The sequence below is a fragment of the Bos mutus genome, chromosome 5 (assembly GCF_027580195.1).
Source record: "Bos mutus isolate GX-2022 chromosome 5, NWIPB_WYAK_1.1, whole genome shotgun sequence".
Classification (NCBI taxonomy): Eukaryota; Metazoa; Chordata; class Mammalia; order Artiodactyla; family Bovidae; genus Bos; species Bos mutus.
The window spans coordinates 57,494,473-57,522,192 of NC_091621.1; the positions used below are offsets into that span (position 1 = coordinate 57,494,473).

General features: G+C 35.6%; 1 protein-coding gene across 2 annotated transcripts; it reads right to left on the reverse strand.

Moving 5' to 3' along the window:
* Positions 1–3,297: 3,297 nt before the first annotated feature.
* ALX1 (ALX homeobox 1) lies at positions 3,298–26,712 on the reverse strand. Of its 2 annotated transcripts, XM_070370007.1 has the most exons (5): positions 26,132–26,712; positions 25,579–25,731; positions 22,216–22,520; positions 19,055–19,183; positions 3,298–4,806 (listed from the first exon to the last, which is right to left on the reverse strand). In XM_070370007.1, exons 1-5 carry the CDS (start codon positions 26,244–26,246, stop codon positions 4,486–4,488), a joined length of 1,023 nt encoding a protein of 340 aa, XP_070226108.1. In that variant the 5' UTR covers positions 26,247–26,712; the 3' UTR covers positions 3,298–4,485. The 2 variants fall into 2 exon arrangements, with proteins under 2 accessions (XP_070226108.1, XP_005904179.1); XM_005904117.2 differs by lacking the exon at positions 26,132–26,712 and having other exon boundaries at positions 3,299–4,806; positions 25,579–25,882.
* Positions 26,713–27,720: the final 1,008 nt, after the last annotated feature.

The window sequence follows — 27,720 nt, forward strand, 5'->3', positions numbered from 1 at the left end:
GTCTTAAAGTGTATGTCAAATTAAATAGATAAGAAAATATTGCAAGTATAGTATATATGAAGATGCATGAAAACCTTCAGCATGTAGTGTCTCCTTCCTAAAGTCAGACTTGCTATAAAATAGTGTCATGATGAAATGCTCAAGTCATTTATCTGTCCCTTGAACTTGGAAAAATGCAAAGTGGTATACAACTCTAAGAAAAGAAAAACTTCTGTCGATTCTCTACTGTTTTATGCAGTAAAATTGAAGAAATAGCTAGACCTTGCCTTGGAGTCTTGCTCACCATGTTTGCAATATATTTCCAAGATACACGATGGCAGTATGTTTATTTAAAAACTAGTTACTCAAATAGAACAACATCTCATTCTAGCATTTACTATACACTGTGAAACCAGTATCACATTTGTTTTTGAGATTCTGGGCCATAATTGCCGACTCTACTACTGCTAGGCATTTTACTTCTGATTTTGTTTTCATTTGCATCATTAATGACATTACTGCCTGGCTTGTATAAAACACACACAGTATTTGATAAAAACAAACGTGTAACTTAATATATAACATTTTATTAAATTCCCTCACAAAAGTCATACTTACCTTAATGCAGAATATGAATAGCTGTAAGATGTCTGTTGGAATTTTAGATGCCTAATTTCTGTAAGTAGAAATGGCTTGACGTTAACCAATTATCGCTAGTAGTACAGAACCTCTGACTGCCAATGCAGGAAAGATACACTGGTTCAATCACTGAGTCACAAAGATCCCCTGGAGGAGGAAATGGCAACCCACTCCAGTATACTTGCCTGAAGAATCACATGGACAGAGGAGGTTGGTGGGCTACAGTCCATAGAGTTGCAGAGTTAGACACGACTGAAGCGACTGGGCACGCACGCACACAACCATATATCTTTATAGTCTAATCAGGAAAAAGATAAGTCAACCCAAGTTGGATCTTAATAATAAGCTGCTGCTGCTGCTAAGTCACTTCAGTCATGTCCAACTCTGTGTGACCCCATAGACAGTAGCCCACCAGGCTCCCCCGTCCCTGGGATTCTCCAGGCAAGAACACTGGAGTGGGTTGCCATTGCCTTCTCTGCTTGATAATAAGATGATTTCCATATTTTTCCTAAAATACTTGGCAGTGAAAGTGGTCATTATTTTTAATAAATATATATCTAACATAATCACTCATCATTTACAATACTATTTGACTTAAATGCTGAAAGACAAAAGTCAGGGTCATTGGTAAGTTTAGAAAATTCTTTGAAAATTTCAAAAGGCTTATACAAACACTGTTGTTGATCTTTTCACTTCTTATTTTTAGCCAAGGAATTGTTTCTGATAAACTAAAACTATAGCATTACATGTAAGACAGCATTACATAACACACAGGGAGGTGAGGAACGAATGGTACTATGGAAGTCAAATAAGGACCCAGTCCTTGAACTGAAAACGTAGATACTAAAAGAAAACAGTGGCATATCATCTTTGTGAAAACTGCGCTAAGTGCATTGGTCTGTCCCTTACCCCTTCCTTGGAGGTAAAAAAAAAAAATCAACGGCCAACTGAAATGATGAAACTAATACACTCCAGTAAATTTATACACACAACTTCATGAATTTCCTTAAGGTTATTCCAGTTAAGGAAACTGTTATTAAGATATGTTGTCAGGACTGAAGGCCAGGATCACAATGGCTTTCTTTCTCTGCTTTCATAAAAAGTTACATAAGAAGAAAATAATTAGTAGTTACTATCTATAATATATATTTTCAAAATTCCACAAACCATTTTCTGAAATTTAATGTTTTTCAAAGAATCAGCAAACTTTAGCTAATATTCCATTAAATTTGCTTCTTAAGTTCAAACCTTAACCAACTCACTCAGAAAAAAAAAAGTATAGGAATCATCTATTAAACCATCTGTTCAAGAAAAGTGTGGAAGGGACAAATAGAGGATGAGACTGTTACAGGGACAAATGTCCAAGTGGATCAACTATATGATGAACAAAGACATCCAATTTCAATACTGTTGAGCCCAAATAAAACTGAAATGCTCCTAAGTTTTTCCTTTTTTAAATATGTACATTCAACGTTTTTGTGTCATGAATTCTAGTATATATAAAAATTTTAACCTAAGTTCAGAAAGAGCAAGAGAAAATTCAGGAAGTGCATCTATGCACTCTTTATTTTAGCTTTGTCTTATTACATCAGAAGTAATTATATTTGTTAATTTTTTATTATATTTTAGCAACTTAAATACATAATAAAATTTTCAGCCAATAATAACAAAGTTTGGAATGTTAACTCAAAAAAACTCATGCAATTCTTACTGCCTTCATAAAATGTGAAGCATGATTGAGGGTACAAACTTTAGGCACGTGTCTGTCCACAAAGACTACAAACTCATCAAGAACAAGAACTATGGATCCCTTACTTATTTTATTATCCCAAATAGTACTTCACACACTGCAGGTGTCAAAAAAAACCCATGCTGATTGAATTAAATTTATACAAGAACTGATGTAGAACTTCAACTAAAAACATATTATTAAAGTGAAAAGAATTGAGCTACAGAAGCTCCAACTATTAGAATATAATGAGGATAAAAACTTAGAGAAGGAAAAAATAAGACATGAAGTGAAATTCAAACCTGATTTAAAAGAGTTTTATCTGTCACTTTAATTAGGCAAGGGACCCTAATTTTCAATTGCAAAAAAAAGCCGAAAAAAATGAACATGGACACCACTGAGTGGGGAAATTTCTGGAAAGAAAATCTTACATTTTAGGTCTAAGTTTTAGTTCACAAATTTCTACTGACAACATACATGTGTCTATTAGAAGTCATTCTCTTCTAAAACATGAAGGATATTTAACAGCTGCCTAAACAATCCTTGAACAAAAGCTCCTGCATGTAAGCATAATTCTCAGGGCTAAAGTTGCACAAGTTTGTCTTGGGAACAAAACTAAAAAGAGAGAACACAAAAGTCATAAAGAACAGAGTGATTATGAAGTCAAGGAATGTTTGTTTAGGACATCACTCATCTCTATCATCTGCCTCATTTAAAATTTTATTACAGAAGATGTCTAAGTGCTGTAAATATTTTCCCACTAGAGACACTTACCGAATTTAAGTACTTTTTCTGAATTTAATTTTTAAAAATCAGTTAATCTTGTCCTTTAGTCTTTAGGGCTTCCATTCATATCCCTAAAGGCTGTAGGAACCACAAGGAAGATTCTGAGTACAAAGAGCAGATGGTGCTCTGATCCAAGCCATGGAAGTCATCTTCATTTCAATTAATTTACTTTGCCTTTATGAACTTAAGAGTCTTTCAAGGAGGCTGACATTTCACTCATCTGAAAAAGCCTGGAATGTGACAGGGGAAAGGGAGGAGAAGTAAATCAAAGGGCTTAGCAGTTTTCCAGATGCAATGTATTTTTCTTCTCTTCTTTTCCACCAGAAATTTGAGAGGCTTCTGACATTTTAATTCCGTGCAAAACCACAGTAGCAAAAAAATGTGTACAGCTTCTATGTCAAAAAAACAAACACACGCACGTGCACTTGGACATACTCATGCTACAAACATTCCAATTTGCTGTTCCTCTAAGTGAATATTTCTTTGAGTGTATTTATTAGATGTTTGTGTGTAGTTTCACCGGCACCATTCTAGTTTAAATGCAACAGCAGATTTTGCAACTTTCTTTTTCTCTTGTGTGTGATAACTAATCACTGAGGCCATGCTGGCTTGTTCATTAGAAAAGATACTATTTATAGAAACTGTTCTCATAACTGTACTTTTAATCATATCAGGATATTTCAGTTATCACCTTTAGCCACATGGTTTCAGGAAACGATGCCCAAATATTTCATGCAAATGCTGGTCATTTCTGAAGAGCTCTTTTTTCATTGCATGGAAATTCACTAAAACATCTAGAAGTAAAAAATCTTCGAAGCCCATAGATAAATTCTCAGCAACAGAGGATATGCCCATTATGCCTTGGAGCCAGAGATGGAAAAATGGCAGTTAACTCCCCAAAATACCCTGCTTCAATATTTACCTGACAGCTTCAGTATCTTGACATTTTCCCCAGTGCATTTCCTCCTTTTTCAGATATTATTTTACAAGGGATTTCTTGTTATACAGAACTAACATAAATCAATCTATAACAGAGGAATTTGTTTAATACATTTATTCTTTTAAGAAGTTGCATGATCATATTTCATTGACTCATACAATAGAAAGAAAAATCTTACTACTAAAACAGAGTTTGTGGAGATGGGCGCATGGTAAACCTATTTAGTCTTTTCAGAGGTTCATTCTTAGATTTTAATGTTAAATAATAACAACTATTCATTTAAGCTGGTCTCACTGTATATCTTGACCTTTAGCAATTCCACACACAGCAGCTTATTGTGGTATCCATTAAATAGGAGAAATAAGAATGTTTTACTTTGCCATTAAGAGAAAAAGAAAAAGAGTACTGTATGTTACATGGCCCATGAAATATTGGCAGCGTGCTCCTTGGCTTTCATTCGAAGAACAGCGATACTGGAGGACCTCCTTTCAAACTCTGGCTTTGTTTCAAATGCATGTCCATTGGTAGCCCCGGTAAGAAGAGAGTCAGTGAAAAAATTGTTGAGGGGCACGTGGCTGAACTGGTTCTGGTGGTTTGAAAACCCTGTGTAACTGGAATCTGTCCGAGGCGAGTGAGAGTAAGGTGTCATACACGAGGAAGTGTCACGTGGTAACATGCATGAAGTAACCACAGAACCACCACTTGCATTTCCTGCCCACAAATTGTTCTGAATCTGGAATATATAAAACAACAAGTATTACATTTATGCGTTCTCACTTTTGTTCCTTACTTTTGGGAAACTGAATTTACAAAGTTCTGCTAGCTGTTCTTTGTCTGCTCCTATTGGGTGGTCTATAATTTCATTCTGAGTACATCAAGCAATTACTGAAAAATAATTATTTGAGATTCTTCTAGTTTGTTATACTGGAATGGATCACCAAAACCCACGTATCTGACCACATAAAATACTCTCAATACAACATGTCAATCTCTTGAGGATTCTTTTTACAGTCATGATTTTTAAAATGAAATCTGGTTTAATCATTATTTTTTATCAATTCATGTGTTTAGAAAAGTGATTAAAATATGATTAAGTTTAAATATAGTTTTCATCTTTCTAAAGAAAATTACAGAATTGCATTTTTTTTAAGTTCCATAGCTGACTCGGTGTGGTATTTTTTGCTGGAAACCAATGCTGATACAAGGCTGGTTGTTCTTTAGAGATATTTTTAATCAAAATTCATTTTGGAAAATGTTTACTGTTTCATTGTTTTTCATTCCGTCTAGTCTTAAATATCTCTGTGAATAGGACAATTATATACATATTTTAAATATTTATTCTATGATTTATATATAATGAGGTTGCAGCAGAATTATAACCTGTAAAGCAGATTTAGAATTCTAAAATTTGACCAATACCCAATAACGGAAGCATAACTGAGAAAAAATACTCAAGTATTAGCAAAAATACTATCTGAATGAAAATTAAGTATGGGGTAACAACTTACATAAGATTGAAAACTGAGTTATCACTTGTGCCCAAGAAATTCACAATCATCATATTAAATCCCTATAGGAAACATTTCTATCTATATTGTGCAGTATTATCAGCAAACACAAATTTCTTTAAAGTTACTAGCACACAAAAGAAACACTAAGTCAAATTTGTATACTACGAATTTTAAATAGGAGGCATCTTAGACCAGCTATTTAAACAAAAGCAAGGAAAGTGATCACACGTACTACTCAGAAGCAGAGAGAAAATCGTGACAAATGGCAGGAGCTGGAAAAAAGCAAGAAAAATGCTGCTTGGTATAGCACAGCGGAGACACAGCCTTGAAATATGAAATTTGAAAATTTATGCCTTTTACAATATTATTACACTAGATTTAGATTTATACTAAAACATAACAGCAGTATATATGTTTATCCAATCTGGCTTTCTTTTCTTTTTTAAAATCATAATTAGAACACAATAATCAATTACTTAACACATATAGAAGAATAATTTTATTGTATTTCTTTTTACATAGAAATTTCAGTCTACTACTGTAGGCTCTGGCAATACTCTTACAAAACTCAAGCTTAAGCCATACTTTTAAATATAACTTATTTTCAATTAATATCCAAAATATGTTAATGAATCTTCTAGATTACATTGTAGAGATGTTACTCTGTCACTCTGAAAGGGCCACTTAACCATTTTCAGGACTGAACAAATATCATCCTTCATGTGGGGCTTCAATGACTGGCGAGATGCCCATTTTAGTGTTGTTCTTAAAACAGTTCTTTATATAACTATTTTCTAAGCTGCTTTAAATATGCCAAATCTGTGAGAGACATCTATAGACCTCTATCTAGCTATCTAGCCAGCTGTCCATCATGATTTGCATACTTTATCAATCTTTAAATTGTCATGGGCTATGCTGTTTAAATTTTGGCTCATCCTACTATACGTATCCCACTTTACCCAAAATATGATGATTGGTGTCAGTGATTGCTGAGCTATGTATCTCAAACCAACAGGAGGGGCTGTTAATGTCATTATTCTGTCAAACTAGTTCTTCTAACTTGATCCGGGTGATTTTCCTCTGACATTCAATCAAACATTGTGCTACACTGAAAAACCACAGTCACATGTCTGACAAAAGGGCTTTCAGGAAATGAAAGTGAACTTGCTTGCTTACTTTTGAAAAAATAAATGCAAGATAGTGGTGGAGAAAGATTATTTAGGCTTTACATTTATTAAAGGATTCCTCAGCTTACAAAGCGTGTTGCTAGAAATTATTATTGAACTCATCTACTTGTATTCCAAATGCACAGAAATATACTTAACAACTAGGTAAAAAAAAAAATAAGGGGAGTAAAAGCAAGGAAGGTGATCTATGAATTTAAAGAAGTATTTTCACCTTAAATGAATTTAGGAAATCTCTCCATTTTCTATGACATAAGCAAATATTGTTATTTTGATCAAAACTTCTTACCCCAACATGATCAAGCAAGTTAAATGCATTATTTTTCATGAAACAGAACATGCAGAAAGATCTGAACAGAACAGATTAATAAAGCAAGTTCCTAACAGCAATACTTTAGTTTTCACGACCAGTGAAGCTGTCACACACTTTTACTGATATGCCCGGTTTCCATGATCTCTGTCTCCCATCTCGTTCCTGTCTTTCTTTGATTTTCAAATTTCTGGCATGTTTTGACTTTGGGGATCTAGATGGTTTCTATATTATACTTGGATGTAAATCATAAAAAAATAATATCCCCAGTGTACAGAGGTCTTGCTTCCTTGGAAGCATTTCCTCTGGAGGTGTCAAACATCTGATGAGGACAATCAAGACCATGCTCATGATATCTAACAGTTATCAATTAATGGCCACGTGTCAAGCATTTTGATTAAAAGCATGATGACTTCTGAATCGTCCCAATACACAAAAAGGTATGTGCTTTTACTATCCCCATTTCGTAAAAGGTAAAACTATAAAACAGAGTTTAAGAATCTCACCAAAATTGGATAACTCCCAGGGGAGGAGGTCAAATCTGAACCCGGAAATCTTATGAAATGCTACAATGACATAAAAACTAGTCTTATGAGTTGAAATTATTTACTTATTCACAATCCTAAATTTGTGTGTATTTATAAATTCCACTTTCTGAAAGCAAAATTCCCAATGATCACTCACAACTGTTTCTCATCCCCAGGCTTGAACACAGCACATGATAAATCCTTAGTACACATTTATTAAATACTGGAAAATCTCTGAGAATATGAAATTTGGACTGATTCATCTTGAAGATATAATCAAAATTTTGTGGAAAATTATGCTAACATATCTAAATTTTTTTCTCATGCTTTGAATGCCAGAATCACCATACTACACAATCTTAACAGAAATGAAAATTACACAGCTAGAGACCCTGTTGACCCTATATCTTTAGGAAGGTAATCTTTTTTCTTGTTAAACATGTATTATCTTATCTTCTGGAGATTCTGATTCATTAAGCAGGTAGTATAGCTGAGGGGATCTGTACTAAAATAATGGCAAAGATGATAATGGGGCTTCCCAGGTGGCACAGTGGTAAAGAACCCACCTGCCCATACAGGAGACACATGAGATGTGGGTTCAACCCCTAAAGATGGTAAGACACAAAAGCAATTCAGAACATCACTTAGGATGAAGAAACACTATTGAAGCCTAACTTCCTTCCAAATACAAAAAATTCTCATACATTTTCAATTATGTTCAATTTCTGTGATAAGAAGCTCACCCTGTTTTAAAAAAATATTCCATTCCCCTCTGGGGAGCTCTGTAAAAAGGTGTAATTTTCCTGTTTCTTCTATTTCTGTTCCTTATACAGAATAAGCAGCATCCTTCTTACATGAGAAAATCTTCAAATATCATGAGATTATTATACAATCATAAGTCTCTCTTCTCTAAGGATTCTTCATACTGATTTCCAGACAGTATCATTCTAGTCACATTCCTTTGGATGTGTTGGAGGTTGTCATTGCCCTTCCACGCTTATAAACATCCAGCACTGACAACAGAATATAATATTCTAGATGTTGTCTGATCACTGTGGGGATGATCCAGCAGGTATCATCTTTGTTCTAGATCATCTACTTCTATTAGTGTCTGAAGAAGTAATGTGGTTAAACAACAAAGTTGTTTGAGCTTGTAGTTTAATAAATCTACCACTGTTCAGGTGGGCTCCTTCTATTTCTCCTTCATTCCATTCTTCTAAGTGGTCATTTTAAAACGACGTGCTAGAATCTATAAGTCATATTGTCTAAAACTACATATTTAACAACAGAGAAGTCATACAAAAATCTTACTCTCTGACTTATTAAAAGAAATACTACATTTGATTTTTTTCTAAGATCACTACTTATCTTTCTAATATTTTTTATACTAGTTCATAGACACTGCTGCTGCTGCTGCTAAGTCGCTTCAGTCGTGTCCGACTCTGTGCGACCCCATAGACGGCAGCCCACCAGGCTCCACCGTCCCTGGGATTCTCCAGGCAAGAACACTGGAGTGGGTTGCCATTTCATTCTCCAATGCATAAAAGTGAAAAGTGAAAGTGAAGTCACTCAGTCGTGTCTGACTCTTAGCAACCCCATGGACTGCAGCCCACCAGGCTCCTCTGTCCAAGGGATTTTCCAGGCAAGAGTACTGGAGTGGGGTGCCATTGCCTTCTCCGTCAGACACTAACACTAAATAAATTTTTGTAAGCTTCTAAGTATATAATATGCAAGAGATTTACAACCAGGAGCAATATTATTGAATGCCCACATTCTTTTTATATGTGCTTTAAAAAAAAGAAAAGAAAAACGGAAAAAGAAAGATTGTCTGTCTTTACATTTTTTCTTCTTTGTTGTGTTTAAAAGGAGTGGATAATCTAAAAATATTCCATGTTTTAATGTGGTTCACAGCATTTTTTAAAGTTCTGGGGGTATGTTCAAAGCATTGTCCACAGAATTTAGCCAACTGCCTCCCATTAGCATGAAAGAAAGTTTAGCTGACTTACTACTCTCCACTTTGAATGTTTGCCCCTTAATGTTTTTCTAATCAAGTGAAAACTTTATATATTTAATTATTCCACAGCTTTGAATTTTGGAGGAAAAAAAATTTTTTTTGTCTGATTCTTTCCAAACTGAAATCCTTTAATGTTCACCTTCCTTCCAAGGAATTAAAAGCAATAAAAGCTAGAAGGAGAGGGTTAATATGTAAGTATACATACATATATTAAGAGTTCTTCACTGTGGATCTATGTATGTCATGAATTGATGGAACAGAGTAAATCATGGATAGGAAATCATAAATCTCATTTACCTTCACCTTAGAAACTTGATATAGATATATTCTTTACATAACCAAAGCTAGAAAGAAAATTTTAGTATGCTAAATGTGGTATATATTTCTAATGTATTTTCTGATTTTACTGTAGTGGGGAGTTTTTCATACTTCTAAAAAACCTCTTAATCTCAGTTTATTATTCTTTCCCTTAGTTGTAAAGTAGTATGATATGTAAAAAAAATATCAAATAGTTTCCTGATTTATATACTCTATATCTCAATGTTTTGTTATTTATGGAGATATTAGCCTACAGAATTAATTTGGATTTAATAGAAATACTGAAAAAATGTGAGAATATAGGAGTAATTTTAGAGCATTCTTAAAAAGCATCTTTTAAAGCATCTCTAAAGCCAACTAAATAATTTTTTTCCTACTAAAATAAGTTTACTTAATCTTACTCCTCTACATATAGACTGTTTCTTTCTGCCACCAACATTTATATGTACACGAGACACACACACACACCAGGATACACGTATTATCCTATACTCATACGACCTTCACATCATAGCCCCAACAGTTCCCCGTGGGAGTTCAAAGGCTGCTGTGAAAAAACAGACAGCAGGGATTCACAAAGAGGTATCTGTGATGATGTTATAGCAATAGTTTCTTTCCATTAAAATAAAAAATTTGATTTTGGCTTTTCCTGTTTGACAGAATGCTTACTTTTATTGCCTACTCTGAGTATTATTCAATACTTACTATAAAGATTTATTACCACATTATCACTATAGAATTTAATTTACCAGATTTTTATATGGCCTCTTTTAAAAAGGCAAACATCACTTTTTACAAAAGTAGCTTGACTTTTTAAGAGACCATTATATTCTTTATTAGCATATCCCCTCCTTTAAAATTCAGAGGGATAAAGTATTAATAAGAATCGTATGCTTATTAACTTGCAGATATTTTTAGCTGTTGGGACCTTAGGGTCCCATTAAATTTTCTAGTAACTACATCAGTAGGCTTCTGGCAGAGAGAAAGGGTATAGGTGTTTTTCTAAACAGTGAATTTGCTACCAGTGAATCAATAACATACACTGAGACTTTGTGTACCTGGGGAAAAAAAATCCCAAGTTGAATTAATCACACAGTGAAAAGATAAATCTGGGCACATTTAGGTACTACTTGAAATAGAAATGAGGGTACGTTTTCATCAGTGCCCTCTTATTAGATGTAATTTTAACTAAATATATATATATATAAATACTAAGATTTTGGAGGAATTAATTTAAAAATTTTTTTAAATGTGTTTTAAATGCATAGTATTACTAAGTTGAAGTGGTCAGAAAGTATTTATTCATCAGAAAAGGATCACACGTTAATTGTTCATTGCTACTTTGAGTTCTTAAATGAAATTTCATCTTAGAAATGTATATATGGATTTCAAACAGGAGGAATGCCTTTTCTGTTAAAAAAAAAACAACACTATCAGATGTCATAGTCACGTGAGACTAACAAACTGGAAAGAAATTTGCTATACAGAAAAATAAAAGTGTGTATCTCTTGTTAGTGTAAAACGTAAAGACTATCTCAATTAGTCTCATAAGCAATGTTAATGTCTGTAAATTTTCAGAATGATATCATATAAATGTTGTCTAAATTTTGCATTATTCAAATAATATTCGAAATATGCTCCACATAAAAGATATAGGAAACATTAAGAACATCTTTCTTTACCCTTACTGTCGAATGTGTTCTTAAATTTTAAATTGTGATCATTACAAAAAATTTTCATAGGAAATCTCACCCTACATACCTTAAAATGAAATCATAGCACTTGGCATTTGCTATTTTTTAAAAATATTTATCCAGCAGCAATTATCATTTGAAGTATTTTCCAATTATTTGTCACCTTAATTCTCACCTATTTTAATGCATGCATGCTAACTACTGTTGAATCATGAGTGCCTAATTCATTTTTAATGAGAATTCAACTATTTAAAAAGTTCAGAATTATAAGAAACAAAAATTATGTTTTCTTTGTAAATTATTAACCTAAAATGTAAATCAAGTATGCAAACACAAAATATTTATACAGTATATTTTTAATCTTAGAGTGTTTCACAAGGTGTCATATACAAGCTTGCAATTTATTCTTAAAATCCTGAGTCATCAATTATATTCATCTTATATTTAACTCTAATTTGGAATTTTATTTTTGTTATTTTAAAATCAACTGTGCATTTGCACTTAAAAGTCTATTTAATGCTCCATAATTTAGAATAAGAATGAAAACTCACAGATGCATGTAGTTTAATAAACGTGGTGCACATACAATTCTGGATTAAAGTATATCCTGAGGTTCACACTAACAATAATGGTTTAAACTGCAGGTTTTAATCCAGACGTTCTCATAGACTTCTCAGACTTTGATGCTTAATTTCCCCCTTCCTTCTTCCATAAGGTAGTTTTAATATGTATGAACTATTTTTATATTTTAATTTTTACTTTTTATTATTTTGATAATCTACTTAATTTATTGATTTACTCTTTCCTCTTAAAATACAAACTATGTACAACCAAATCAGTTAAATACAACACTTAACAGTGTTCACTTAACTAAAAGCAAAACAAATAAAAAAAGAAAACAGCTAAGTTATTACTACTATGTAAAGTCTTTAAATCACATTAAATGTGAATATTACATTTCAAAAATAAGTCTATTTTCATAATCAACAATGTGAAAGCACTTTACTTCTTCTAGAGGATATTCTTTCCTTCTTTAAAGTATCTAGGATTACTTTCACCAAATAGAAGAATTATTCTCTGTGTCTAGCTGTTCCTTTACTTAATCAATACTAACAAAATCTACCTCCTGTTACACCTAACTTAGTTTTAACATATACATATATGTGAAATAGACTTTATATGTTTTTATATAAATATATATATTTAATTAAATTGAACGGTATCATTGTAAAAACTATATTGATTTGAATAAATGATATCCTTCTATAACTGTAAGTATTTGTGCTTACAATCAGTGATAAATTGTATCACTTGTTGACCTAGTGCTGTTAATACTTTGTCCCTCCATTCATAAAGGAAGTGTCACTGTACTACAATATACGACCATCTCATTGGTTGTTTGAAAGGTGTGGAACTACTCATTACACAATGCATCATGTATAGCTACATTATTAACATTTTTAAAAGATCTTGGGGTCTTTGTTTACTTCAAATACTTGGGGAAAAAACAGAAGTAACAGTGATAAAAATGATACTTTTTCTAAAGGTTAAAAACTGCACCAGGTGCCTTTAAATCACTAAACCACAGTGGTTAAAGGAAACAAGCTTCATATTCTTTATTTAGCTTAAAGTAAAGGCAAACTTCAAGATTAGGAGAGAAATTTGTTGGTAGAAGAAGGTAAGGTAAACAATATCTTCATAATCACTATTTTACAGAAACTTTAAAATTTCCTTTTAAAAACTGTATAGCAATGTTTTAAATAGTATATGTTAAGTTAAAAATACTTTACAGCTTTTCATCTGTTTTTAAAATTATTTTAGTGACTACAAATTATCTGTAACGTGAATCCAACGTTTGCTAGGTTCAAACTCCAAGTGGCACATATTTCTAAAGGCATCAATTAAACAACAGAAAGCAAAAATACTACATGGGTCCTTTTGTACATTTGGAAAATAGATATAATTATGATTCCACTATTTACTAAGTAAAACCTTACTGAAAATCTTGGCAGGAAAACTTTCAACCTTTCTTTTGCAATTTTTGATGAAAAAATATTTTCTAAGCGAGAAAATAATTCTGATAGATTAAGAATATATTCAAATTTTCCTAAAGCTACCATATTTATTTGGTCATCCTAATTTAAAGAAGAAAGTGTATTTAACTGAACTTGTTCTTTCCCTGGGATCCCCAAATAGTAAATTTACTCACAATGTATTGATTTAAATACTGCAACAAAAAAGGGCATTCAAACCACTTAGCTACTTCTCTATTGCAGAAAAAAAATTAATAATGACTAATAGCTATTAGAGAATCAGGACTATTTATTGAGCCCTCATTATGTACTAGGAAATACTTTGCATAAACTATTTTAATTCTCACAAATAACATATGAACTTCTATCACCATTTTATAAATGAAGAGAAATGTTCCCAGCAGTTAATTTATTTGCCAAAGGTCTAAAAATCTATTAAGTGGCACAGTCAGGATTTGAACCCACAGCTACCTGATTGTGAAGCCAGGAGTCATACGTTAATCCATGGCCCACCCCAAATCCCAGGATTTAGTTCTACAGACTATTTAGAAATCATTTTAATCCTCTCCATAAGAGAAAAAGTATCATCAACATCTTCATCTACACTAAGACCACCAACTCTAGTACCAAGGAAGTCCAGAGACTTTTTCAAAGTCACCTAGCTAGTAAATGATCAAGTTAATGTAAGCTTAATCTGACCTAACCCTAATGGCACAAAATGTACACTTCTCCTAAGTATGAAGGCTGGCTACAATCTTTCGATCCATTGTGTCCAACTCCTTGCAACCCCATGGACTATACAGTCCATGGAATTCTCCAGGCCAGAATAGTGGAGTGGGTAGCCTTTCCCTTCTTAAGGGGATCTTCCCAACCCTGGGATCGAACCCAAGTCTCCAGCATTGAAGGCGGATTCTTTACCAGCTGAGTCACAGGAGAAGTCCATAATCTTTCTAGAAAATATGTATAACTTAACAAAAATATTTTATTCACCAAAAATAATTATTTTAAAGATGCTTTGGTTTTAATAAATTAGAAACACATTAGAATCTAATGTTGATAGATACTTGCTTAGTTCTTAAACTCAAGGACAAAATTATGTAAGTCTCTTTTGGTATGCTAGATATAGTCTGCATCAAGAAATTTTTGCAGAATTTGTAATATCTAATTTGCAATCTGTCTAGAAAGCACGAGATTTTTTTCTGGATCATCTGTATAACCTCTGTGCCTAAAACAAGACCGAGCATGTACCTGTTTGATAAAATGCAAAACTATAAAATGATAAAACTCTGGAAGAAAATGAATTAAGCTGAAAGGGGTCTGCAAAATCTTTCTAGTCTATTCTTTTCAAAGAGGAAAAGTTAACTGCTTAAGACCACAGAGCTGGTTGAGAGCAGAGATTTGGAAACCATCTGTTTTATTAAAAATAGACTAATTTTGTTTTATAATATACTCCTGAAAACTGAAGTGAACCAAAACTTTTTTCACATCTATTCGGTGTATATATAATTTGCTTAACACTGTGATGATACAATGTGAGTAAGAATGGAATCGTCTTTTAAACACTTTACATCCTAAATGGTGTGGCAGACATTTTTACACAATCCACCACAAGGTCAGTGAGAAAGTGACGCTCTGACTGAGGGAAAATTGAGAGGAGGCTTCCTGGTTTAGGTGAGGGAAAGGGAATTCAAGATAGAGGGAAACAGATTTAGCACAAGCAATGAGACTCTTCTAAAATATCATGTAATGGAGAACACTGAATAATTTAATTTAGCTATACTGTATTGACAAATGGCAACTGATATTGTGACCCAAAATAGAGCTTTAATAAAAAACACTACTATTTTCACTACATCAAAATATACTACCTTTAATTACTACTGACATCACAGTACTCACTTTTTTATTTGCTTTCAAACATGAGCAAGTTTTAAAAAAAGAGTATCTTAGTCTAAGAAGTATCTACATTTTTTAAATGTTTTATTATTTAGGCATTTTTCCTTTCCAAAGTAAGGCGATGTTTCAGGGTCAAAATTGAACTATTTCAAGACTCAGTGTTGGTTTAAGGAGAAAATGTTGCATAAGGAGGCCGGGACTCCTGAACTCAAAACACTTGGGCTCAAATTCAATGAGTTAAGGGTTATTAGGAAGAAGCCTGGCTTAACAAGCTCTCAACTGGTAGTTACTATTTTTACTGTTACAGCTGTTGTTACTACAGTGTAATGAAGAGCAGTGAAAACAAAGTATTTATAACATTTTAGAAAGTATTAATTACTATTCATAAATAAACATTCTATGTTATATATAGATACTTTATGCTAGGTAAGATTATGATACAAAGGCTTACTATTATGAGTGGGCTGAAGGAGATCATTTTCTAAACCATTTCTGGTTTTGATGTATTTCTGCGTATGCTTTTGCTTCCCTGCCAAATTGCTAATTCTTTATTTCTGTCCTGCCGCCAACTTTTTCTAGTTCCAACTTTTTTGTAATTAATAATTTTTTTTTCTGTAATTAATAACAGTAACCACATTCAATGTCTTATTGCACTGAGTTGGTTAGACTCTTTCAATTCCTATTTTTCCCACTATAAACTATTTTCAAGCCACAATTTTTTTTTTTTCTTTTTAAAAAGCAGTTTCCTTAGGCTGAGTCTTGAGACATGACTTTGGCATAGTTATTTTTTCAAACAAACTAAAATAAAGTCAACCACATATTTTTAACTGAAACAGAATTTTCCCCTGACTTTCTTCAATACCTAGAGTGGGGAGTGGGAGACACTTGATTTCAGAATTTTTGGTAACCAAACATTAAATGACTTAGCAATACAGAAAAGTCCTGTGGATTTGACAGTATTGATTTTTATCATTGTTGATGAACTGCACTGTCAAAATAACTTCAACATATGATGTCTGTGTTCCCATATTTAAATTATGAGGTGGTATAACCAAATATACATAAAAATTATGGAGAACCCACAAAGAGAAATTAGTGCAAAATTCTATTATCTCTGAGGGGAATTTTTTTAACTAATCCTTTGTTGGCATGAAAAAGACCATCAAATGTATAATTTGACCACACCATCTCCTTTCCTGCTTGAGCTCCTAGGTGACCTCATTCTGTTAATGGCTAATATCGAAAGCTATGAAGCACAATAATAACATCATGGCAAGATAATTTTAGGGGGTGACTAAAATTAAGGGTGACTAGAGTGTATGGTTATATTAAGTTTTTATATAGAGCTTAATTGGTGCAAGGCCCTATTCTACACATTTTACGATATTCTAAAGAAGAAAGGGGGGTTAGCACCAAGGCAACTAAGAGCAAGGAGCAGAAAAGTGGAAAACAGAAATAGGAACAGTGAAAGGAATGAAGACTGAAATAATAAGGTGAAAAAAAGGTACGCTGCAGTCAAGTGTTGTGAGATAGACTTAGCAGTAAGACTGCTTAAAGTCTACTTGAAAAGAGTTCATAATTTGTGACTTTATTATTTCTAAAGTCATCACAAGTAGTTTAAAACTATGTAAAGTATATGCCATCTCTGATATTTTCTATTGTTGTTTCACTGGTTGGCAGTGAACATTTTCTGCTCCCTTGAACTGAACTGCAGATCTGAATAATGGGACTTAAGTCTTATGCTCTTTTGCTATTAATCATTTAATCATGTTACTTACCCTTAAGAGCCACAGTACCTCTGCTTAAATCTGAGCTTTCCTACACTAATAAAAGTGAGTAAATATCTCACTTTTATTAGCGGCAAGAAATACCTCGCCCCTCTATGCCTCAGTTTCCACATATAAAAAATGGGAATAATTAATATCACCTACTGCATAAGGTTACTGCAAGGATTAAATGAGTTAATAAATGTACACTGCTTAGAACAGTGACTGACAGAGAGGGCTACAGTCTTGTTAACAACTAAGAAAACTGCAGTTTCTGCTCCCTTGGAACTTACCGCCTAGAGGAGAAACATCCTTGCAGCATTTTGCTCAGAACTCAACTAGGATACTCAAAACATGTGCTGATGCTAAGTAACCAGGGGGATACACATATTTTTAAAATAGGAGAAAATATAAAGGAACTACTTTAAAGTAAACTTTCTGAAGTAAGGGAAATAAGATTCCTCTTAAGGTATGGGCCTTTATTCAAAAGGTACCCATATCACTGGTCTTTAAGGAAACTGCAGTGGCAAGGCTTAGCTGTAGCAGCCCTTTATGAACCGCCCTGTAAGGAACCACTCGTGTGATCATGGACCAATTCTCGTTCTTAATTCATCTGGGTCTGGTTTCCTGACTTTTAAAATGAAGGAACTAGGTGATTTCTAAGGTTCTTATTCACATATAATATTACATTAATAAATTTCATGAATTTACCTGGAGGAGTGAAAGTCTCAAGATAGGTTTTTAAAAAATCATGAAAGGTACAAGAACACAAAGCCAGCATGAAATGAAAGGACTGACTTCATGCTCACAAGGTATGAATTTACAGTTGAAGAAAATGAATATCCTTACGTTTGGAGCTATGATGATTTGTTTACTGAACTATCAAAATATTCCATCAGTATATGTGTTACATATTCATTTTCAAAGTAGTCTCTTACAACACATATCATTATACAATAAGGAATTAAATAACAGATGGCTTGCCTTATAATACACATATAAATACACATGTATTTATGTAGCAAATACAATTTTGAATATTATAATTCAGTAGCAGGAAAAATTAATATCCAATTACAAAGACAAAATATATTTATGTGCATTACAAAGTATGAAAAAACAACCCTCTCTAAATTAAAAGAAAAAATTAGAGGAAAAAAATTTCTAAATACACTTAATGTGATACAATTTAAAAATTAGGTCCAGAACTAATTCTATACATGTTTTAAGTCACAAAGGGATAAAATGCTTCCTTGAAACAGTAAGCAGTTTCAAAGCTGAAAAGACAACATAGGAGAAAAAATAGTTTTAAGTGGAACTGAAGGTTTCATCGGCCACATTTAACAGTAGGTTATGGTACAGTTCATAAAAAAAGAGCCACCGAGCCTAGCAATGTTTTATGTATTTTAAAAGTTAACAAAGGGAGTGAGTCTGAATTATTAAAATGCAAAGTAATTAAGAGACATATTATTGAATGATGCTACTTAAGTTGTTGCAATGTATACCAAAGAAGAGACCTTGAAATATTTTAAAATGAATGGCTCTGGAAAAATAAATAAAAATAAATATTTTAGCAAAATAAAAATCCAACAAACATGGAAACAATTTTTGGAGATTAAAATTTTCATTCTTAACTATTATATTAGACATGATAAAGCTTACACTAGCCCTTTTAAGAATATACAAACCACACTTGTGTATCTCAGTGTTCTGTGCAATTTACCATACCTGTGGATAGCTGTCAGTTCTTGGCAAAACCGATATGTCATAGGTGGCAGCAAAATGGCTCTTAGCTTGCTGGATCTGGCCATAACGTTCTCTTTTTCTCCACTTGGCCCTTCGATTTTGAAACCAAACCTAATTTGTTTAAAAAGTAGAATTTCAGCTAAGGAACTGCTGGTAATGCAAATATGATGGTCAAAGACGTTAAATCAGAAAGGTAAACCAGGTCAAGAAAATTACAAAAGCAGAAATGTTTTTATATTAGAAAGGGATCCACAAGGTTTACTTTCTATTTTATTTTACCCCGATATGATAAGTGCCATGCCTACTAGGCAATACAGTTTAACAGAATGAGACAAGGTGTTTTCAAAATTTTATTTAATATGTCTGAGCCTCTATTTTTTTTTACTTACGGAAAATAAAAAAGAATTAGTTTATATGACCTTGAAGATTCCTTATATCTCCAAATTATCATAGATAATAATCCTCTCTCAGAGAATGCAAGTCTAAAAGACACTCATAAATTTTTAATTTGGGGTTATGTATATAACATGAACTCAGCCAATCTATAACCAAATTAATATCTAAGTCTGTCAAAACAATTATCTTTAAAACATGTCACAAAGTGGAGGGTCTTCTGGGCTGTACCCAGACTTACAAAAACTTAGAAAAATGTAAACAAACACATTACATCTAAAACATATGGCACCAGCAGAAATACAATGATTATTTAGAAGCAAACTAGTAGAATTACATGTTATATTGAGTATGGTAAAGATTATGGGTAAAATGGTATCACCTGAAGCTGAGCTATGGTTTTAAAATATACAAATTGTTTATAACATAAATTGTCTCACGTATAAGATTTATTTTCTCTTATAGAAAATGCTCACAAAATCTTAAAGATAATTTCTCCAATTTAAAATCCTTATGGATAATATAAATTTTAAAATAAATAGGACAGATATAATCAAGTGTCAAGAAAGCCTGTGTATTAGTATGGCCTCCACACAGTTCCTAAACTATTTTCCAAATTTCTCTACCTAATTATATAGTAGAAACATCTAGTATCATCTGTCTTCCTCAGAAGGTTAAATATTAACCAGTTCACACTTGTAAGATCTCCAGAATCTTCATTTTAATATTTTAGGTGTTAAAAGGTTATATAGAAAATTAAATTAAACATGTATAATTTGATATATAATTTACATGAGCAGCTTTCTGAAAGCTGTTTAGTCTTCAGAGAACTCTCTTCAGAATACAAAATATTTAGGAAAAAAGCTGAAAATGAATTATAAAAATGCACATTGTAAAAAAGCATTTCACTAAAATTTATTTGAATTTTTTATTCTATTTTGTATTCAATTCTACTCTTTTATATCTTTTCCTTCACACTTATGGAGACATGTTAATATTCAGTCTGGAGTGTAAGCAAGTATTGCAAATTTAAAATGGCAGTTTGAACAGTTCTCAGAAGGCAAAGAGAGCTACCTGTTCAGATGTTTTCTTAGAACACTGCTGGCAAGTGTGTATTACCCACTATATTCAGGGCTTAAGACAACATTAACAACAAAACAAAGCAAAACACTTTTTTGTTTTCTCCATAGACAGGCACCAAGAGCATACTAAGGGAATTTAGTAATGAGGGCTTTTTCCTTTAGAAGAAAACCTTGACAATCACCTTAAAATAGGTGCCCATTACCACCACTCTTATGCAAAAAGCAAGGAAACTACCTGAGTAAATTAGGTTCAGGCTGGCTCTCTGTGCCTATTCTTAGACCAAAATTAACCAGCACTTGGTGAAATGTTAAGGGGCAAACACACTTTGTGCACAGCTGATCATCTATGTGTAAACATATTTTTCTATGGTTATGAGTATAACTAATTTAAATATACGAACACAAGACCAAAAAACACACAGGTGGGGTTTGTATTAATGCTTGACAATTCTCAAATTCTTTCTTAGTACTGACTTTCTCCATATTTACTTCCTAAACTAAGATAAAATAACCATTTGTCTCTATAAACTAAAGCAAAAATCTGCTGCTTGTTACTCCTGCACCACCAGATGTTGTCTTTAACAATGTATAAGAGACTTACAATGGCTCAGTCTTCAGAAGGAATACTATTACTCCACTCAGAACAAAAATTTATTTCTTTATTCTAGTGGTTTATGGAAATTGCAAAATTCAGTATTATTTTTTTTTAGAGTCGTAAAAACACACAAAAAGAAAAAGGTCATTCTCCTGAATTACTCTTACTTGCAAACTAAGAAAATTGTTTAAAAATATCAAGGCTAGGAAAAATAAAATACACTTAAGAGGTAGAATTTTACCCAGTATTTTTAATTTTGTTTTTTCAAATTATTAAAAAATTTAGTATACTGAATCATCTAATTTGATAATTTGAACACAATTTATAGATATAACAATTAAATTTATACATTTAAAAGTTACTTTTAAGATTATTATTCCTACTGCTTCTGAAAAAATCATGCAAGTTATCCAGATTTTAAAAATTACAATGGAAGGCATGTATTGACAATTGCTGGGACTAGAAAATTGTATATGTGCTTATACAACTTTTAATTATATATCGTGAAAATAGTTTACAGTATACCTAACAGCTGAGAGTTTGTGAGACTGTTTTTTTTTCTTTGTTTTATTATAACTCCAACCTTGGTAAAATTATAGGTGCTTATGGGCCATTATACAAATAACTTACAAATCTAAGGTATATAACCCAAAAAGAGCTTTGACAGCTGATAGAAAAATAAAATACATGAATTACTAAATTGGACAGCTATGGTTCTGCGTTTTTGTCCTTTAAGGATCACTTTTTGAAATCAGAGATTTGTTATCATATTCTGTTCTTTTAAAATAATCATAAGCTTTTATGCCTAAGTAATAAGTCAAGTTCTTTTCTCTTAGGCTTGTGTGTGAGCTGTTAAATCGTTTGCAAGTAAAAAGTAATTTTAGTAGACTTACATGCCTCTGCTACACTGTTCTCTATCTTCAGCAGGAGAATCAGTTTCTGCCTTTGTGGTAAAACTTTGGAATAAACTTTGTGGTAAAACTCTGTGGCAACTATGGAATCATTCTAACACTACCCCCCAACCACCTCCCCGCTCCAAACACACACAGCCTCCAGCCTTCATTGGCTCCTACCTGGACCCTGGCCTCAGTCAGCTCTGTCCTCAGAGCAAGCTGTTCTCTGACATACACATCCGGGTAATGGGTTTTTTGAAAGACCTTTTCCAGCTCCTCCAGCTGCAGGCTGGTAAAGGTGGTTCGGTGTCTCCGCTTCTTACTGCTGGATACGTTGCTGTCACATTTATCCCCAAGTTCATCCAGTTCTCCCTTCTCTGGAATCCCTTTCACGGGGGACAGTCGGAGACTGTTACAGTTGTCCATAGCTCTATTTAGTTCGGTGTGAAGAGGCTGTCCTTCTACTTTAGTGATCCCATAGTTCACTGCACCCAGAGGGGGGAAAAACAGTTCTCAGCATTGCAAAACACCTTGATGAAAGAATTAAGTTGAAGTGATACAGACCATCAGGCAGGTAGTCTTACGATTTATCCTGCCAGTATTGATTTGATCATCATATTATCTACTACTGGGCTTCCCTGGTGGCTCAGCTAGTAAAGAATCCGCCGGCAATGTGGGAGACCTGGGTTCGATCCCCGGGTTGGGAAGATCCCCTGGAGAGGAGAACGACTACCTACTCCAGTATTCTTGCCTGGAGAATTCCACAGACTGCATAGTCCATGGGGTCGAAAAGAGTCAGACACAACTGAGTGACTTTCACTTTATCTATTATTACTAATTCACTTTGGGCAAGTTTAGAATCATCTAAATATGTGTACATGGAACTTTATATTAATTTGCCAGCATCACATGTAGTTCTGTTTTTCAGGCTTAATGTAATATTTATCCCGATAATTTATAATCAAAGTAGTCAAATTAAAAGATGCTCTGGTTAAAAAAAAAAAACAAAAACTAAATGACCATAATTTTTGAAAAGTGAGCCGAATTTCTTATGTCTTATTTATTCACAGCAGACAAAAGTAAGCTACTAACAGGGCTCAAAAAGGACATTTCAATTTTAAATACTGTCTGTAAACCAAAATCCATACTCTTCTCAAAGTTATGTTTCTCCTCCACATAAAACCTATGGACTACAAATTTAAGAAATGGCATTGTTTCTACTATATTTCCAATATTTCAACTGCATATCATGTCCACATTTAACATTTTAATTTTAAAAAGTGACCTACTAAGTCAAAAAAAGAATTTTTCGTCAGTTTCTAAAAGTGTTTTTACAGAAAAGGATAAGATTTAAGTAGACTTCTTTAGCTTAAAAACTCACTTGCAGTTATCTAAACATGTCAAATTTATGCTTAACTCTTTTAAAACATGAAATTGTCTTAAGATAGAAAGCTTTACTCTTCCTTTCAGTAAAGCACAGAAATTAAAACATCTATTAGAAGATTACAAAGGATATCATCTGGCATTCTGTTTAGGGGTGTTTTAATTTCAGTGATTTCCTCCAGATTCCATTGTGCCCCACACACAAATGTAATGGATACACATAACGAAATAGGAAACATTTTTTTAAGTCGGCTCAACCATAACAATGATTTCCAATGAACTGCTATACTTTTTTCGTTTTTGTCTATTTTTAAATTCTCTCTTACAATGCATATTTAGCTTTTTTTACAATGTATTTTAGCTTTACTTTAGTCATTATACAAATGTATTGAACTCTAGTACCTAGGTAAATCAAATACCCAATTGCCTTTAGGCAAAAAAATATGTGATGTAAAACTAAATATAAAAGAGAGCCTTGACTGATTAACAAACAATACAGTTTTGTCTCCGTGGGTAGAGTTAATGGGGAACTGCGGTAATTAGCGATGGGGGAGGGGAAACAGGCGTGAGGGTAAGGGCATCTCAGGGAAAAGGCAGGAACTTTCCTAAATTTAGCGGACTCCTTGTTGCCCACATTCACCTTACTTAAAACTTTCCTATTAAAATCCATCCTAACAGTGTGATGTTCTTTTAAAACTTTATAAAATATAAAAAATCACCTATTTCTCTTATTTTTGGAATCCCGACAATTTAAATAAAATATTATGATTCTTATCCAGCAGTCAACAGAGGACATTTCAGAACCATTTAAAAACAAATCCTGTCCATGGAAATAACTTTATGGATACACTTTAAAATTCCAAAATATAAATACTGCAATCTGAAATACAGTCAAAACTTTAGTATATTAAAATAAAATTATTTTTTCGCGTCTTTCTAAATAAATGAGACTTAACGGATTTTTCTCTATTGTTTGTTCCTTTTTTATTTAACCTTGCAAGTCAAAAGTAACTTGCAACGTTGAACAAAATAAGTAAAATATACGAGGCCTTTTTTTTTTAAGCTTATTGCGTACTAAGTATTTAGAAGAGAAGCTACTATGAGCCAGTGACTAGCCAGATTGTGAACCTCCATTAAAACAAGGGGCGGGAGGCTTGTTGTAAATATTTCACACTTAATTCGTTTGTTATTTTAAAGCAACCCGCTCCTTACAGCTTAACTGTGGAATATATACAATGATAAGGAAAAGTCCTCTTGGAATTGTAAACTTGCTTTAGCTGTCGCGATCTGAAAAAAAATAGGTTTGTACTGGGTTACAAGATAGAAAAGATAGATGGTTTGTTTTGATAACATTTTGACTTTGAGATACTTGGCCATCCAAAGTTGAAGATTTCACCCAGAAGCATTCCGAAAGGCTTCTTAGGCGACTTCTACCGTGGAGTCAGGAAAATCAGACAATGCGGAATTCGCGAGTGAGTGATTATATATTGGGGATTCTTTGCCCGAAGCTATGTAAAGTGATTTGGCGTTTAACAAACATTTATGCTGTTGTAGAGCAAACCCAAAGTAGCAGAAATCACAAATCCACAGAAACTCATCTAGTAAGCCTCTAACTTCACAAAGAAAGATATCGTTACGTCTTGAAAAGTTAAAAAAAAAAAAAAAAAAAAGGTTTTTCACCTAAGTTTTCTTCTTCGTGACGGCAGTGACGTCCTCTAACGAGCTGTGATGGATTTCAGCTCCCCCGGCCCGGGGCAGCGCGGCGGGCTCGCAGAGGAAGCGCGCTGTCTCGACTCAATTACACTCTATTTAGCGCCCTATCAGTTTACGCCCGGGTCCTGGGTAGCGGGACGCCAGGGCCCGTGAGGAACGCGACTCGGCAGCAAAAGAACCACGAGGATGCACCCCAGGGGCGCAGGCTCCTTCCTTGGCTCCCCACCCAAAGTCTGCAGCAGCCCAAACTCCGCTTCCTAAAACCAGCACTGTTCCACCGCCCTCCTCCGCCCTCCAGCTTCTCCCGCTCCCCCTTCCTTTCCTTCCTTCTTTCCTTCCTGTTTTCCTTCCTTCCCTCCGTCCTTCCCTCCCTCCCGGTCCCGACCGGTCCCCGCCCTCGGATTTGCGGGTGGGCTTCCGCGACCCCCCTGGAGCAGGGGGACTCACCGCTGGTGTCCTGACAGGGCGAGGTCCTCTCCAGGCGCACGTGATGCTCGGCGCGGGGCAGGGGCCCGAAGGCCTGCACGCATTTGCCCGCCGACGCTTTGCTGTAAAAGGACTCATTGTCCAGCGTCTCCATAACGTGCTCCAACGCGCCTCCTGCGCCCATGTAAAAATCACTGTTTTTACTCGGTGGGCTCTTGAGGGCAAACTTCTCGCTCAGAAACTCCATAATCCTAGAAGGCTGTCGCTGAGCTCCCGGGAGCTCCGGGGGCTGGAGCGCGCTGGGGGAGGGTGCGAGTGGGCGGGAGGAGGGAGGGCCGGAGAGGAGGGAAGGGGAAGCGAGCGCTGCGGCGCCTGTAGCTGCCCGGCTCCGAGCCCTTTAAGATGTCCCGGCTGGAAAGGGGGCACCCGAAGTTGCTTTTATATCTTGAAACTCAGCTGGGCTCCTCGGGCAACCTCCCAGATCTAATGAATATGAAAATAGGCAGGCGACTAAACTCCACCCCGGGCCCCCCCCTACGCCCCCCACCCTACCCCCATCTTCCCCCCCACTTACCCGGGCAGGGCGCGTCCAGGCCTAGGTTAGACAGACAGCTCCATTTCAGACAAATGCCAGCAGGGACGAGGCCACGACACTCAGAAACATTGTCGCCGCGACAGTGGACTGGCATTTCGGAAGAGCTTGGTGAGATCGCAAGGCAGTTAACCTTCCACTCCCCGCGCTCTGCGCCCTCCCGGGCCACCCGCCGGCACCGGGTCCCCACCCCGCCCCCACGCCGGCCACTCACTACCAGAAAGATTTAGAGGCGTCTTAAGAACTTGAAAGGAAGTAATGCTCTAAGGGGCTTTTATTTCATCCGTAAATCGTTTATGTGGAAGATCCACATTAATCCGAAGCCCAAGAAGCCGGATACGTGGGCAGCTATTAACTGGGCTGGCCGTGGTCGAGGGGCCGCTGCTTCTTCCAATCCCGAGGAGTTCGGCGTCCCGGCGCTCTCGGCGCTTACGAACCCGTGGCCTTTCCTTTCTTTCTGGAATGCGGCGGCGTGTGGATGTGGTGGCAATGGGAGAGGGAGGCCGAGCAATGCATTGAAACCATTATACCAATATCAACCTCATTTCTCCACCCTCTCCCGCCCTCCCCTTGGTCCACGATTTTATCATTAGATCCAGATTATTTTAACAAACCCCGATAGGAAAAGTGCCTCCTAAGGGTCCTTACTATAGGCCAGAGGGGTTACACAAAGGAGTTTATGAAAGAGGAAGGCCTTCATCGTGGTTTTTAAAAGATGATTATTTTACTTTTAAAGAGTCGCGGTGGAGTTTGGAAAAGCGCGTACGGGGAGCGACGGGCGCGCGCGGAGCCGGGCGCACTGGCGAAGCGGCGTCCCGGCGCTGGGTGGGCCGGGGCTTCGGCTCCCGCCCGAGGGGATGGGAGGAGGTTGGGGAGCTGGCCCTCGCTGAGGGCAGAGCAGCGCTACGGGGTGGAAAGCCCCTCTGTGAGGCTTTAGAACTGCCTTTGGTTTCGGAGGATCCCGACGCGTCGGAGGGAAAAGCGTTCAGTGCCTTGGGCAAGAAAAGGCCGCCATTAGCAACAGGCCTCTTAAACTGGCAAATTTGTGGAAAACTCCCACAAGTTGGGCATTAAGGGTTGCGCCCTCCACGAGAGGCCTCCGCCCGACAGCCTTTCTCGTACAGGCCCTAGCCGCGCCGATGGCGTCTCCCCGGGCCAGCGGGGCAGCAACCCGCAGCCTTGGGCACGCCGGGCACCCCTGATCCTGGCATGGTGACGCCAAGCCCAATTCTGGAGAGCCTCCGGAAGGGTCGGGAATCTCCATATTCTTCAGGGTCTTGGCTGACCTAGGACTCACTGGAGACCCTCTTCGAGGCCACAATGTGCCACCCAGCCGGGCAAGAACAATGATGGAGCGCTCCGCATCTCAGACTTGCGCCTCAACACTGCTCTAGAAGCGCGGCGGGTCTTCAACCCAGATCGGGCCGAGTGGAACCTGAACAGGCGGCCCGGAGCCGCAGCCTCGCTCTCTCGGGACGCTTCTCCGGAGCAGCGGCACGAGATCGGTTAGTTCACGTGGCGCCGCTCCCGGCCTGGTCTTGAGCGCGCACTCCCGGTTCCTGCGAGTTGAC